The sequence below is a fragment of the Medicago truncatula genome, chromosome 5 (assembly GCF_003473485.1).
Source record: "Medicago truncatula cultivar Jemalong A17 chromosome 5, MtrunA17r5.0-ANR, whole genome shotgun sequence".
Taxonomy (NCBI): Eukaryota; Viridiplantae; Streptophyta; class Magnoliopsida; order Fabales; family Fabaceae; genus Medicago; species Medicago truncatula.
This window is the reverse complement of record NC_053046.1, coordinates 12,444,375-12,460,854: the sequence shown is the minus strand read 5'-3', so window position 1 is coordinate 12,460,854 and position 16,480 is coordinate 12,444,375. Positions and strand designations below refer to the sequence as shown.

Sequence of the window (16,480 nt, the reverse complement as noted above, 5' to 3'; positions counted from 1 at the left end):
CATACACAAACACTCTTAGGAGATAAGTTCTTGAGAAATGATATTTGTACAACTATTTTAAGACAACCTTTGGATAACTCTCTCTCTCTCTCTCTCTCTCTCTCTCTCTCTCTCCCCCTCCCTCCCTCATGTCATCCATAGTATGTCGTTGGATCTTATGCACATATGTTGATGAGATTGGACCAGCCATAACATGTGCCTACCTTGTTAGCATGATGTCACTAAGTATAACACTTTCTTGACGTGAAGGGATTTGACATGTTCAAGATTTAATTTGCCACTTATGGTTTCTAATGCGTCTTCACTATCAATTTCTGGTATTCTATCAATCATAGCAAAAATTCTTGATGTAGCTATTGATACTTCTATGAAGTACTGCAAATCTGGAAGTACCACTCCCAAGGATCTTCATTGGGGAGGAGAGGGCGCAGGACCCTTCGAATGGGTTAGATAAACGGTCGCCTTGGTAATTTTCTTACGCTGACATTTTGTAATATAAGGTGTGAATGGAACCTCTGCATCTTTACCCGCCACTACTAAGGGCTCAACAAGTGCAAGTTCTTGCCGCACCTTTGGATTCAACAGGACTTGTTACATATATTGTGATGCAGCTGCTAATTCATTAACTAGTTCCAATATAGGTTGTTGTTCCGAGCCACTAAATGCCAATGGTAACACTTGCTGCTGCTCCAAGGAATTGACACGAAGAGGAGATTCATAATAAATCTGCATTGTCGCGTCGTTATGGCTAGTACACACAGGCTGCTGGTCCGAGCCTTGAGTATGCATATGAGACGCAAAGGGGACGATCTGCAATGTGTTCTCGGCAGTTTGATGGTGTGGAGTCACTTCTCATTATTAGTATCAGTAGCATGCACATCAGCCTCGGCAGGGGTATGAACCGGTTCAGTTGGTGTGATTTCCACTTCCTTTTCTTGAACCATAATGATTGGTCAAACTGTGGGCGTTTCAAACGCCTTGGAGGAACCAATGCCGAAAGGGTTATCCTTCTTAGGGACCCAATCCATTCTCCGAACCGGAACTTGTTTCTTTCCTTTAATGACATTATTTGTACTAACAGTGCTTTCCTTCGGACGATATAACCAACGACATGAGAGGACATTATGCCCAATATTTTGACAGTGCGAACAAAAATTGGGAAGCCATTTGTAATTCACCTTCACTTTAAAGGAAAAACCTTCTCGTTCAACCAAGATATCATGAAAAAAATTCTGTGAGCAGTCCATGTCTACTAGTATGCGAGCGTAATGACCAAAGAGACGCTTGGAAGTCGCATTGTCAATAATCAACGACGTACCGATGGCGCTAGCAATTTCTCTGATAGTCCTTTCCATCCAGTACTTGTGGTAATTCCATCAAACATATCCACATCTGAGCATGTGTATTCCTCTGTTTATTAGCATTAAATTCCTTAGCTCATTCAAAGAGTCGTAGAACCCCTGGCTTCAAATTCACGGTGTGCCTGATGACCAGACAGTACATAAGTAGAATTTTGAAGCAAAAAAGAATTAATAATACCCTCTCCCTGAAGATAGCATGGTCCAGGAGGCCGTCGTTTTCCACTGTTTCTTAAGTTTTTGTTGAATCTCTTTCGTTGTATAGGGCTTATCTCCCTTATTCAACACAAGTATCCCGCAAAGTTTCACTTGCAAACTGCCAAACCCTTCTCATAAATTTTTTATGCTCACTTCATCCCCTCGAATGATAGGCTGGGTAAATTCTCATTGACGGATCGTGATTGTGATGCTGCAAGAACCTGTGCAAAAGATCTGGCTGGAGGTGGAGATGCAGTTGTAGGTTGAATCACAGCTGATGGTGGAGTCGTAGTCTTCTGATGGGGTCAATCCGCAAGTGCACGGTTTACGAATGTAGTAATACGAGTATCGTTCCAATAGGGAGTTGTTTAATTCAATTAACTTCTTATGAATGATTAGAAAGGAGTTTCAGTTGAAAATATTTGATTTTTAACGGTTGAAAATAATAATAAAAAGGCGCCTTGGGATTATTGGTTCATCTTGATGACAAACCCTTCACAAACCAAACCCTAAACCTAGAACTTTATGTTGGACCCACTTTCTAAAGACAAGTTTCTCTTAAGTCTATCATATCTCCTTTCGGTTTCAGCGAGTGTGTTCCTCTAGCAACCACGCCTATTCTCATGGTTGATTGCTATTGGAATCCTTGAAGAACGAAACTTTATTTGTCTTAAAGTTTGCTAGACTATTCTCATGTTTTGCAATCCTTGTCTAATTTCACTTGTTCCAATATCAAAACTTCTTCCTTCGATGCTTCACTTTGATATTTGTGATGATGAATTAACAAGTACTAACCCTCCGTTGTCGCTTTATGAGTTTGATACTTGTTAATTCATTATAAAAACGGTGAAATTAGATTAGAAAGTAGATTTACATAAAATTAGGGTTCGAGGCTTGGTTTGATTAGGATTAGGTCATTAGACTCATCCAACAATCCCATGACAAGAAGAGTCTACTCACTTTCATTGTAAACATAGAAGAGAAGAAGGAGAAGAACATAAAATAAAATAGCAAGAAAGTAAATAACTTTTATTAAAGAAAACAATTGTCATTATTGAATTCCAAGAACAAAAGATGAATTGTTATGATTGCTAGCTACTCTATTTATAGTTTACAATGACTTAAGCCCTAAGAAATAAATCACTAGAATGTTCCACAAGAAACCATGGGCTTTAGGTCAGAAATAAACTAATAGGTAGCTTGTCCGGGAAGTAGAAAAGCAACAAAAGAGGCTATGGGGGTTAGCACAGCCGTGTGGCTGGTGGCACGGGCCGTGCCAAGCTTCTGACTTGGGGGAATCATATTTTTGCATTCAATCTTCGTATTTTCAGCACGAATCAGCTCCAAATCCTCTTTCTTTTGCGCCAAAACTCAATCTTTAGAATATTTGTTCCTGAAATTAAATAACTTGCAATTGAAGTAAAATAGTTCTAAAAGGAAATAAAAACAAATAAAATCTAAATAAAATAGACTCAAATGATATATTTAAAACACTAATCATTGACTCTTCATCTTCCTCGACGCAGTAGAAGACGAGCTGTCGGGGCTGCTAACTCAGCCTGCCAGTCAAACTCTGCTACCGGTGATCGGAACCCTAACCCTAGCAAAGGTCAGAGGTCAGCGCTCATTTTTCCTCCTTCCAATTTAAATTCTAACAGGATATTACTCGAAAACTATTTCTTTCTATTTCATTATCGCAATGTTCTACCTGTGCAAATTGTTTCAAATTATTTGTTTTGCCCAGCAATGAATCCTCTAATTGACTAAGTATTTCTATTTATTATGATGTCAACATTACATTATCATAATGAGCACATGATCCTTTATACTTGTTCAATATTCTCAAATATTTTAAACATTTAAAGACTGAAAATATTTTTGTTGCTCAAGGTCTAGAGTTATATTTAACTGCTGCACCTGAGCTTATATATATATATATATATATATATATATATATATATATATATGAGCGTGTGTATATTTATAGTCATCTAGTAGATAGAAATGGACACAAAACCCACAAAGACATTAGATGGAGTTGCAGTCGATCTGAAGCAAAAGCAGGCTACTTGATATGTTGAACATGAGTTTTGGCATCAACTAGTGTTCCTGCTAACACTCGAAGAACACCGAGATCCCCTTGGATACATTTTCCCATGCTTTTAGAGGCCATCAGAAACATAGTACCTCCCAATATTGTGTTTCAAATCATTCACCATTATAAACAATTTTTGGTATGTAAAGTAGCTCCAATTAATATCTGTTTTAAATGATAAAATATCTCAAATGTATCATGTTGTACTTGTGTAGTCAAAGAAGATTTCCCGTGATGATTTCATTGGGCAGTTGAGGTTGATTGTTGGAGACAATGTAATGAGATATATAATAACAAATATTAAATTAAAGGTACCGAGTTTATTTATTCTAAAAAATTAATTGGGTTTTGAAGTATCATACATTTTCTTGCAAGATCAAGAGTATTTCTGCAAGATCAAGAGTTCAAGACCATAGTTTATTGATTCTCAGTTTGAAGCAAATCATATTATTGTTAAAGAATGATATTAAAAATGCTCAAATTTGAAACTTACAAAGTGAAAAAACTCAAGATCGTCACATCCAATGTCACACATATTAAACGTAAATTTAAACTAACGTGAACAGCCGATTAATTCATAAAACTTAGCATACGAAGGGGTGGATAGTTTACATTTAAAATGACCATCCAACAAAAAATCATGTTACGGTAACCATGTTGATTATTTGTGATTAGTTTGACTTTGTGTTCGATTTTGAGTAGGAATGTAGTGTTTATCATTTTCTGCAACTTTTGATTTTCTGAGTTTTTTGTTTTATAGGGGTGAATGCAACCAAGAACTCCAACTGCTGCTGAAAAAATTTGATGTTACACATTGTTATTAATATTACAAGCATTATTATTGCGTGCCAAGAGTTTCACCACCTTCACTTGATGGATCCCAACCAGGGGGTTTGATGTTTGGCCAATCACCACGACATCCCAATCTTATGTATAGGCTTTTTTTACCTGCATGATAACAGAGTTGAACATGAAGAATCATGACTAATCAACTTTTAAACCTTATTTTCAGTCTCCATTTTCATCCTATTAGAAGGTACATTTAGAAGAGTTCATTTATAGCTTACTTGAACTTACCTTATGACATAAAATCTTGAGCAAGTGTTTGAGCCAGTTTTAGTTTATGACATTCATTAAGTTTCATAGGATAGTTTAAAAAATTAATTTACAAGTTATACAACTTATATGAAAACAATTTAACTACATTCTCTTCGATTATAAAAATAACTTATGCATGATAGCTTATACAATAAAAACTTATTCAATAAGCACTTAATTAAACTGTTTATCCAAACATACTCTTAACGAAATGAAAAGCAACTGTCCAAGTTATCAGGCCAGAAGTTTGATGTTTTAAGGGGACTTATTTAAATAAATAAAATGACTACTCAAAACAGTCAAATGGATTGGAGTCTAATGTGACATCAAAGGATTTAAAAATAAATCAGCACAACTACCTGGAAGTTTCTTGTCTGATAGGATTAACTGTTTTAGGGCACTCAAACATCCCTGTGCCACACTTTTAGCATAAGCAGGATCCCATCCCTGTAATTTCACGACCACATCTGCATTCGTATATGCAGTTATGCGATCTTTGACGTTTCTGTGTGTCTCCTCCCTTGCTGAATCTTCATCTGTATTTCATGCTATCAAAATCACTTCATCTGTATTTCATGATATCAAAATCAATTTTTAACAACATAACTAAGCTCTTATCATACAAGTGTTATGTATAAGCTATTTCTATAACAAAAGATAAAATAAAGTAAATCTGTTTTCATGTAAGTTATAAGTCATTTTCATAAGCTCTCTCAAACCGTCTCACAAGTGTTTATGTCAATAGATAAGTTCAAATAAGTTTCTTCCCCTTGTTTAGTTTTCTCACTTCTCATCCCCCGCCCACCCGCACCGTTTTGAAAAATTTCCAACAAAGGTTGATTCAATCATGGATTCCACACTCTTCGCCTCCTGAATCCCCTATCCAACACACAATCTTTGTAATGATAAAATTTCTTCGAGTCAAGGGTCAAGTGACTCATCTCTTGTTTTCAAGGTTCAAAAAAAGGTTGGACTATTGGACTGAAACTGAAGACATATCTTGTAAATTCAGCCAAATAACATATCAACTAAAATCACCTGATGCTTCAGTCTGTGACAACCAGACAGTAAATCCTGCATAGAGATGTCGCCATTTATCAGATCTTCCAGCAGCACCATGTTTACCTCCTAATGTTGCAACTGCTGCCCTTACATGACTAGCAGAGCACTCAAAAGTCAGAAGTAGAAAAATTGTGTTAGAACCTAGCAACAAAAGTATCCAGAAAATGAAATGAAGAAATTGACTTACCTACTTATGCTTTCAAGTACAGTGCCTTCGCCTTCGGCTACTGAGTCAGAACCTTCAGCAAGCAGCCCTGAAATACGATTACATTTGTTATTACACAGCAATATATAGGATTTAAGTGACTAAGGTATTGAAGTTTGTGCAAATTGCAGTCGTTGCAACCATGTCCTCTTATACTAAAACAAGATGCATCACCATACTAATATCTTTCGAGTAGGGGTTTTTTTTTGTTTTTTGTTTTTATGATTTATTCAGGAATCAACTCAAATAACTCTAAGATAAACCTCGGGGCCGAGGTTCCCAGGGTTGCAAGTCTAGGATTAATATCCCTGACAATGTTGGCAAAGTTCACTTAAGCTCCAACTCGCAAAAATATATGAAAATATTGGCATATCCCTCCAAAAACCAACTCGCAAACAGACCCTTAAGGTCACAACCCACTTTACCATGACCAACCACTTTTGGGTTTCCAGGATGGGGTCTGAAATGAATCAAGAAAAATTATGGTTGAAAAGCCATGAATTCCATCAACGACAGAGGAGGAAAAAACCAGACTAGTTCCTCAATTTGTAACATATCTTTGTTAATCGAAGTAACACACATAACGGCTACAGAAAGGTAGTATCAAACTCAGCAGTTTCCATGTGACACTCATTATCCATATGCTAAAATAGGCAGAATTGGCACATTGCTTTAATTGTGTCTTTAAAGCCTTTTAGGTAGTACCTTAAATTAGAGTCAAACTGATATACGTACTATCTTGTAATAGACATTACTAGCAGCACTCACGATTCCTCCTACAGTTCTATTATAATATTAAGGCTTAATAGCAATTTTAGCCCCCTAACTTTTTCAAAGTTGAGATTTTGGCCCCTAAGAAAAAAAAACAACAAAACCGCCCCCTAAGTTTTACATCTGTGGCAGTTTTGGCCCCCAAGGCCAATTTTGACTCAGTCTACGCTGACGTGGCACCCTAAGTGAGGTGCCACGTGTTATTTTTTTTACCAAAAATTGGCCTTGGGGGGCCAAAACTGTACAGTTGCAAAACTTAGGGGGCGGTTTTGTAGTTTTCTTTCTTAGGGGGCCAAAATCGCAACTTTGGGAAAGTTAGGGGGCTAAAACTGCTATTAAGCCTAATATTAAATATGCTAATATTTATGACAGTACATAGTACATAGAAATTTGATGTCTCTATCAATCGTGTCTTTGCAGAACCTTGCAGCCCTATGGTAGAAGGAATAGCCCAAGACATCTGAAAGAAAAAACAAGGTATAACAATGACACTTACATGAATCCACGGTTTGGTTTGAATAAGTTTCAAGTAACTCTTTTGTACTTAGTGGCGTGTACCTGAGAAGAGAAGAACATTCAACACTAGAATGTTAATTTAAGCCATTGATCAGAGTTGCACATCAATCATAGACATCTAACACAAGAATGCACCACTTCGCATAATTATTTCTCCTAGTTACCAGCATTATGAATAGTGAAAATTAGAATCACAAAACGTACCCCAGACCAGTAGCAAGCTCTTCAGCCACTTTCTGGTTGATTTCAGTGGAATCACCAACAAGATAGATGGATGTTCCTTTCAAAAGCTGTGATGATCCAGCAGCAAGTGATTCCCATGATTCCATGATGTCAGGCCATTTCAACTCAGGATCATTTTTCTTGAAATTCACCACAAGATCATCATCATCTATATACCTGCCCAAATCAGAACCGTTCAACCACAAAGGCGAAAAGCCCAAAATACGGTTCAAAATTCCATTTTTAACGTAGTTTAAAATTACACAAACCATATTGTTTCTGAGGGTTTAATCCTGTCAAAAAGAGGATTGGTGTCTATCAACGTAATTGGAGATCCTGACTGCAACACTCTGATAGTTAAAGATGTATCGTTTGCATCAACCGATATGTCTTTTGTGCTTCTTACATCCATGCTTCCTATATTTAATCTTAACTCCATCTCTGAAGCATTATCAGAAAACTGCGTTTTGTTATACTTGTTAGTTACCATCAGTTATAAATCAAACTCAAATGCCAAAAGATCAAATTACAAAAAGCAAAAATAAAATAAAATTGTATCTGTTACAAGAACTTAGTACATGTTTGTTTCCATTTCTTTGAGATAAAATTGATTATGAAGGTGTATAATTGATTTTGACATGTTTGGTTCTGGATTAGAAATGACTTTGCCTCAATAATTCATTCTAACTTAAAGTTTGAACTTGTAGCTTTTGCCTCCAAACATGATTTCCACCCTCAAATTGATGGTTCAACTCATTTTCAGTAAATATATACAATCATAATTCATGTTTATCTAAAACTAATTTTGAACTAAAATCAATTCAACCAAAACCATTTTCACGTAAATGCTTATTACTAAGTTTAGAATGAAAGAAGATAAGTAAGTACCTCGTAAGTTGTAGTGGAAACGGGGGCAGTGAAGGAGCATTTGCAGGGAGAAAGAGGGTATTTGTGAGATAGAGAAAATAATGATGAATGAGAGAATGAACGAAGTGAGTTGAAATTTGGTTTTAGAATTGAGAAGAAGTTGAATGTTTTTCTGGTTGTGGGATTTGGAGGAAGAAACCTGAGAGCAGCGGGAGTGGTGGTCGTAGCTGCCATTTCACCAATAGAGATAGAAGATAGATAGAGAGAGAGATAATATCATCGCATCACAATTACAATATCCCATAACTTTGACTTTGAAAATAAAAAAATTAGGAGTAAATAGTCAATTTCTCCCTTGAAATTGTAAGTTTCATCGATTATCCCTCTGAAATTAACAAAACTTCAATTACCCTCTGAAATTTCACAACGTTAGTCAATTTACACCCTCCGTCAAATTTTTCTGTTAGTGAACATGACGTTTTGCAAATACCCCCTGAAGTTTTGCACTTATGTGCAAAATGCCCCCCAAACTTAAAAATTTAAATTATTTTTTTCTTAAAAACAAACAATTAATAGTTAAATATTAAAACTAACTATTAATCTATTAATTTTGGAATTTGGGAAAACTACATGCATATATACATCAAAATAGACTCAAAAATGGGGAAAAATATGTATTTTTTAAAGTGACAATAATGGGATGATTTGTGGATTAATATTGGGGGTTGTGTAGTTTAAATAGTTTGAGCAAATTGTTGAAGGAGTTGGAGGAGTTAAAAGATTAAGATGGTGAAGGAGAAAATATAAATTTAAATCTGATTATCAATTTGTTTATAAACCTCTAAAAATAATAATTTGTCTATTAGAAATAACTATTATTATCACTTTAAAAATACACATTTTTTCCTATTTTGATGTATATATGTATGTAGTTTTCCCAAATTCCAAAATTAATAGTTAGTTTTAATATTTAACTATTAATTGTTTGTTTTTATGAAAAAAATAATATAAATTTTTAAGTTTGGGGGGCATTTTGCACATAAGTGCAAAACTTCAGGGGGCTATTTGCAAAACGTCATGTTCACTAACAAAAAAATTTGACGGAGGGGGTAAATTGAGTAACGTTGTGAAATTTCGGGGGAGTAATTGAAGTTTTGTTAATTTCAGGGGGGTAATTGATGAAACTTACAATTTCAGGGGGGAAATTGACTATTTACTCAAAAAATTAGTGAATGGGGTCTTGTTACACACTTTAACGATCCCAAATTTATAAAAATATTCTTAAAAAAAGTCAAACGTTACACATTTCAATGCATCAAATACACAAATTTTTGTAAAAACTTGTTATTAAAGGTGTTTAAAGAGTGCCATGGACACTCGTTAACATTTTTTTAGTGATATTTATCCTTAGCCATGAAGCAAGTAGTCACGATCGAAATTTTAAAATAGTCTTTGATTGTCCATTTTATTACTCAAAATAGTCCCTGATATTAGAATGATTCATTAATATTATGATACCAATCTTTTAATATACCCACGTATTGTCATATCAATCCTTATAAATATTTACTTATTATCATTTCAATCTATATATGAAAATAGTTATTGTGAGTATTGTAACAGAATGCACAATCAAGAACTATTTTAATATTTTGATACATTGATGAACAATTGTGAATATTCATTACACATTAGGGACCACCGTGACTATTGCTTAAAAAAAATGAGATACTTGTTTTTTTGTTTTTTTTTTCTTCCGTCAAACACTACTCAAATGATGAGGGTTCAGATTCAAACATAATTGAAGATGTTCAAATTATTAATTAGAAAAGTAATTTATTAAAATTTGACATAAAAAAAATTACAATGATAATATAGTTGTATGATTTATCAAAGAACCTATCAGTTACGGTGTTTAAGATGTGTACTTTAGGTGGGAATAATAGGAGGATGATTGGAAGTGATTTTGCAGATTATTGGCTTGGGAAGAGGAGTAGATGAGGAAGTGTAGTCTTTTGTTGTCTGGTGTCAAAGATAAGTGGGATTAGAGTCTAGATTCATACAAAGGAAACTTTGTCGGAGGAGCCTATTATTTGTTTTCTTTTGTGGTCACAACGAAAATGTGGATCATCTGTTTGTGGGATGCACATTTTATGGCATGATTTTGACACATATAGGCTTGACATCTCTGTTGTGGACAGATTACCTATTTCCGATCATTTTATGCTTACACATTTAGCTAGCGATTATATGAGAATTAGTTTTACTATTCATATTATTTGGATGACGTCTATTTGGGTTATTTGGAACGAAAGAAATAGCCGTATTTTTAGCAAAAAATGTGATTTGTGCAGCAACAACTTGTTGACAATGTGAAGATCTATTCATTTTGGTGATTACAAGCAAAAAATACTTGGATTATATTCAAGATCCCCCGTCTTGGTATGGTTTGAGTTCTTCCAATGTCATGGTTTCTAAAGATGTTTTAAATCCTAATATCGCCCATGACTTGGAGATTTTGCAGCCATATTTGAAAGACAAGGATGCTCGTGCAAGTGAGCTTCGGGTTTATACTAATGAGGAAGAAAGAGAGGCAGCTATCAACTACTTGAAGAACCGCTCTCTTGCTAGAGAAGAGCCATTTATTGAGGTGTCTAAGAGTAAGAAGAAGAAGGTGCAGAAAGGTTTTCAGGTTCATAACACTCGTTCTAAGGGAAGACCTCCGAATTGACTTGAGTTCTTTCGGTGATTTCGTTCTTTCCTTCCTATCTCTTGGTTTGTTGGTTGCTTTTTATTTCTTTTTTGCTTTGTTTTTCTTGTTTTTGCTTTTTCCTTGTTTGAGAAGGTTTTGGTCTATGTCCCCCTTCTCCTTTTGCTTTTGTTTCTTTTAATCTATATATTTTCATGGTGTTGCAGTTGGTTCACCATCTGCACCTCTTTTTGCCTAAAAAAACAAGCAAAAAATACTTACTTAGGTTTAGATTTTCATCATTGATGGAATAATTCATTTAGTGTTTTTTTAGAGCTGTTTTATTTGAACAACCATTTGTGTGATAACTTCTGGGTCATTTTAAATTTACAAAGAAAAATAGACAATGACACGAAAACTTAAGCAATCGATAGAGAAAAAAAATTAAAAACATAATGTGAGTATGAGAGAATAAATTGTCAAAAATTGATTGTAAAAATAACATTTCTCTTTTTCTTATTGACACGGAAACTTAATGATGATGTTGGCTTTTTTATGTATTCTGACTGTAACTTTCTTTTTTAGTCTTAGTCAAGCACTCCTTGTGCGGATTAGGAGCTTCTACGTTAATTATATTTCATTTTGTTTTCTTAAAAAAAAAACACATTGAATAAATATGTAATAAGCACCCCTTTTTGTTTGTATTATGAGCAATGATATTTAATTTGTACATCCATTTCATGACAACTTTAGTGACAACCTTATTTTTCTCTCTTCTTATTGGTCAAAAACAATGGAGACAGAAAAAAGAAGAGAGATAATAAGACCATAATGTGAGTATGAGAGAGAAAGTTGTAAAAAAGTTGTTACAAATTGATTGTACAAATATCATTTCTCTTGTATTATATAAGCACCATCATGTTTGCATACATGTATATCACCCTATAACATCCTTGTGTGCTTTTCCTGAAAAGAAAAAAAAAAAAAAAAAATCCTTGTGTGCTTAAAAACGACACCATGACAAAGTGCTCTGCCTCAATATTTTTGTTGGTCCTCTTGATTTGTTACTGGTTAGGCCTCTTACTTTCTATGCATATCTTTCTCCGTTGTATAAGATTTATTCATTTATCTATGGAATTTATATTTTGCTCTTATTTATTATTCAATGGATAGTTGAAGCAAGGGAACCCCCATTGCACAAAAGTGTGCCTAGGACATCCCTATTGTTGTGTACTGGGTATGTGTGGCATCTTTACTGTTCTGGCATTGAAGCAGTTTATAGTTTGCAAATTGTCGGGGCTTGGGTCAACCGAGCATAGTTCCTTTGATACGGGACATAATTCGGATACATAAACCGGACATTATTTTTCTTAGTGAAACACTTTGTCATGCAAACAAGATTGAAGAAGTTCTACGTATGATATGATTACACTCCTTTCCAGCAATGATCAGCAATGCACATGAGCTTATGATAAAAATGAGGACCATGATCATTTATTCGTGAGATGTGACATTTTCCGGTAAACTTTGGGTTGTTGGTTTCACGTTGGTTAGGATTTTCAACGACAATTTAGGACACTTTAAAGCAGCATGGTGGATTAGGTGGTAGCTTTTCGAGACGTGTTCGATTGCCTTTTTATATTATACAGCTTTCCATTGTGTGTGTAATTTGAAAAGAGTGAAGTAGGCCCATTTTTCAGCATAAGGAGGAACACTTCCGATATTTAAGTGAACAAGTTAAGCTTCACTCATTTTAGTGTTTGAAATCGACTTATGTAATGTTCGATCTTGATTATCATTTTTGGAGGTTTAGCTCTACTCCTTGTTTGATTGTTGTATCTTTACTTGATAAAACACGTTAAATTTGCTTTCTGCTATCATTTATGGTGGCTTAATCCCCTTTTATGCTTGGGAGATCGATCTCTTTTGGTTGTTGTCTTTTTTTTTTTTGGCACTTTTGATGAAACGAGTTCTTATTCCTTAGCCTTTTTTGCACAATTCTTGCGTTGGGAAAGCAGGGTGTTTGATTATTTTATTTTTTATTTTTGTAACAAGTCAAAATGATATATATATATATATATATATATATATATATATATATATATATATATATTAACACAACAAAAGTGAACCCCCTCCCGCACAAGGTGTGTTAAGGGAAGTCAGCAAGAGTTAGTGCAAAGGTAGCAAAACCAAAAGCAAAGGTAGCAAAACCAAAAGCAAAGGCAGCAAAACCAAAAGCAAAGGCGAGCTTCTGCAAAGCAACAAAGTAATTACAGAGAAATGCCCATACATACTAATGGGTGTCTCCACCACTCATGGTAAGTGTAGGCGAAGTTTATCGATTTAGCCTTGAGTCAAGTAAAAGAAAGTAATTTGACTTTATCTAGCAATTGATGAAGCTCCAAAAATTGGTTGTTGAATATCTGATTGTTTCTTTCTTGGGTTAATAGGTCTTTACCCCCTGTAATATAGGTTATTTTCGGTTTTCCCCCCTGTAAATATTTTATTTTTATTTACTCCCTTGTAAAAAAAAAATTTGTTTCGATTTACCCCCTAATAGGCCAAACAAAAACGAAAATTTCTTTAAAAAAAATTGGTTTTTGTTTGGCTAGATTGGTTCGGTTTGCGATTTTTCTATTAGACTGATTCGATTTTGAACACCTCTAACTGAAGTATACTCCCTTGTCCCTTCGGTCACATTTATAATCAAAAAACAATATTTTAGATTTATTGAATAATTAATATATCTAGTCACATTTATAGACTAAATATATTTGTTGTTCAGTGAACCTAACAATTTGTCTTGTGCGGTTCTGTCTTATGTTGTGATGTTCTGTCTTGTATTGTTCTGTCTAATACTTACTCCCTCCATTCCTTTTCTTTTGATGTTTTAGAACTTCAACTATATTCCAAAACTTTTGATGTTTTAGTGAATTTGTTATTGTTTTCTCAAGTTTACCCTTGTTGGAAAACACAATAAACTATTAAAGTAGTTGTGACCTTTGGTTTATCACATGTGAATTTAATGATAAATAAGAACATTTAAGTAAAAAATACACAAATGTTTATATACTTTAATTACTCCTTAAAACTTGTGTCAAGAGCTAAAACATCAAAAGAAAAGGAATGGAGGGAGTACTATTTAGTAAATCAAACTCACAGTATCTATAATAGCACTTTTCATTAAAAGAGGATAATAAACACAAGATTTCTCTTTTTCCCCGTAAATCGGAGGAATAACACCAAAAAAAAAATAGATTTAACAATGCATAAATCAAATTAGTTTGAATATTCAATATGTAATTCATCATCAAAATTTTCTTCAATATTGATTATTTTGTTCGATAATTGGACCGTTTCATATCTAATCACTTCGTCTTGTCAGAAGACTCGTGTTTGGGAGACCGTAGACCGTCAAATATTCCATTAAGGGCTCATTAACCCAACCCATTTGGGGTTGGCTTGGGATCTTGGAGTTTGCTCCTCCAAAGGTCTCAGGTTCGATTCCCTATGGTGTCAATTTCGGTGGCCTAAGTTCATACAGAGCTTGCTCTGGCTTTAAATGGGGCCCCCGCAAATGGACGGTGAGATTGATCCTCTCAAATTAGTCGGTTCTTGGATTGGATACCGAGTTTTCAAAAAATAAAAAGGACTCATTAACCCTCGGATAGGACTCAAATGAATAATAATTATATTTTTATCAAGCAATCAAATGAATTCAGTCAAAAAAAAGTAGTCAAATGAATATATACCTATTTATTAGAGCTAATATAATATGTTATTTTAAAAATTACAAGAAAAGGATAAATTATGTTTTAGAAAAAGAGAGGTGATATTATAGAATATAGTTATACTTATTTGGATGGAATTGCATTGGTTATTTAAAAATAAATTTATTTAATAAAAGTTTGACTGATTTAAATGATTTCCTTTTTTGGTTACAATTATTTAAAATGATTTTGACTTGTCTTACACTATTATAAAATAGTTTTGAAAATTTGATAAAATTTCTCTCATATTTAATTAAAAAATTAATTTTATTAACATTTTATATAAAGAAAGTAAAAAAAAAATATTTTTAATTTAAAATATTAAAATCATATACTTTTTGATAAATTCAACACCCCTTTTGGTTTGTATTATATAAGCACCATGTTTGCATATGTATATCACCCTATAACATCCTTGAGTGCTTAAAAACGACACCATGACAAAGTGCTCTGCCTTGATATTTTTGTTGGTCCTTTTGATTTGTATTACTGGTTAGGCCTCTTACTTTCTATGCATATCTTTATTCTTTGCATATGTTTTGTTCTTTTATTTATGGAATTTTTGTTTGTTCTTTATTCATTCATTTTATCATTCAATGGATAACAGGAAAACCAGTTGAAGCAAGAGGACCCTTTGAATGCCCTCGCATGGTCAACTGTGCAAGTGTCTGCTCAGGATATCCCAGTTGTTGTGTAAAGGGTTTTTGCATTTGTAAACCTTGTTCTCCTTCTTTGAATGATGTATCGATCATTCAACCCAATTCTCAATTAAACTAGAATGGTCCTTATCTATTTTATAATATTGGTCCTATAGTTTATAATAATTCATGCAATAAAATCACTTTGACCTGATTGGAATTAGCTTAATTTTTGTACTTTATTTATTCATTTTAATTATTAATTTGTTTTATAAATTACCTTCGGTGTTGCGCAAGACAATGGCAACACCACCACAAACCCCAGTTGGGATGCTCATTCAGTCGATGCATCAGCTATGTTTCACAATGACGAACGGTAACTCAAAAATGAGTTTCCTTCTGTTCGAGATCATTTTACTAAACTCATAAATGCATCAAACTTTATGGTTGGTTTGATGCCACTTTTGGTGTAGTGTGGCACCTTTTCTTCTATTCTTTTTCTGTGTCAAAATGTTATGTCACCTAAAAGATACTATTGTCTAAGGTCTAAATAGGGAGTTAATCGGTTTTTTATTTTTAAATAATGAACACCTAATTTTGCACTATATAATGATAATAATAATTATATTAACTCAAGAAACTAGTAATATATAATTTTTTTAAGAAGCAAAACTAGCATATTTAAATTGACGTTGGAGAGAACCGAAATAGAGACTTTGATAAATAGTAATATACAATTATAAATAACTATATATGTGTTTTTGTAAGAAAAAGATTAAACAATGTTTAATTATTCATTTAATCCTTCAACTATAAAAAACTTTGATTTAATCTTTGATAATTCTTTCTTTTTGTCCTTGTAATCTCTAAACCATCACTTTTGGTCTCTAGTTCCGTGTTCGAAGAAGCTGATGTGATAAACTTTGAATGATATATCACTATGAGACATGACATATTTATGTTGATGTGAAAATATTAATGCTAGCGC

The 16,480-nt window shown here is 33.8% G+C and overlaps 1 protein-coding gene and 1 long non-coding RNA gene across 3 annotated transcripts; one reads left to right on the top strand and one right to left on the bottom strand.

The window, feature by feature from the left end:
- Positions 1-4,292: 4,292 nt before the first annotated feature.
- On the bottom strand, positions 4,293-8,705 carry LOC11434935 (probable inactive shikimate kinase like 2, chloroplastic). 2 transcript variants are annotated; one of them, XM_003612783.4, is made up of 8 exons: positions 8,414-8,703; positions 7,795-7,985; positions 7,508-7,702; positions 7,284-7,345; positions 5,999-6,065; positions 5,788-5,906; positions 5,109-5,285; positions 4,293-4,599 (listed from the first exon to the last, which is right to left on the bottom strand). In XM_003612783.4, the coding sequence occupies exons 1-8, from the start codon at positions 8,624-8,626 to the stop codon at positions 4,490-4,492; spliced, it is 1,134 nt and encodes a 377-aa protein (XP_003612831.1). In that variant the 5' UTR covers positions 8,627-8,703; the 3' UTR covers positions 4,293-4,489. The 2 variants fall into 2 exon arrangements, with proteins under 2 accessions (XP_003612831.1, XP_024639131.1); XM_024783363.2 differs by lacking the exon at positions 4,293-4,599 and having other exon boundaries at positions 5,179-5,315; positions 8,414-8,705.
- A 6,513-nt stretch (positions 8,706-15,218) lies between these two features.
- Positions 15,219-15,706, top strand: LOC120580475 (uncharacterized). Its single transcript, XR_005646175.1, has 2 exons — positions 15,219-15,346; positions 15,462-15,706. It is a non-coding gene; the product is annotated as an uncharacterized lncRNA (long non-coding RNA).
- Positions 15,707-16,480: the final 774 nt, after the last annotated feature.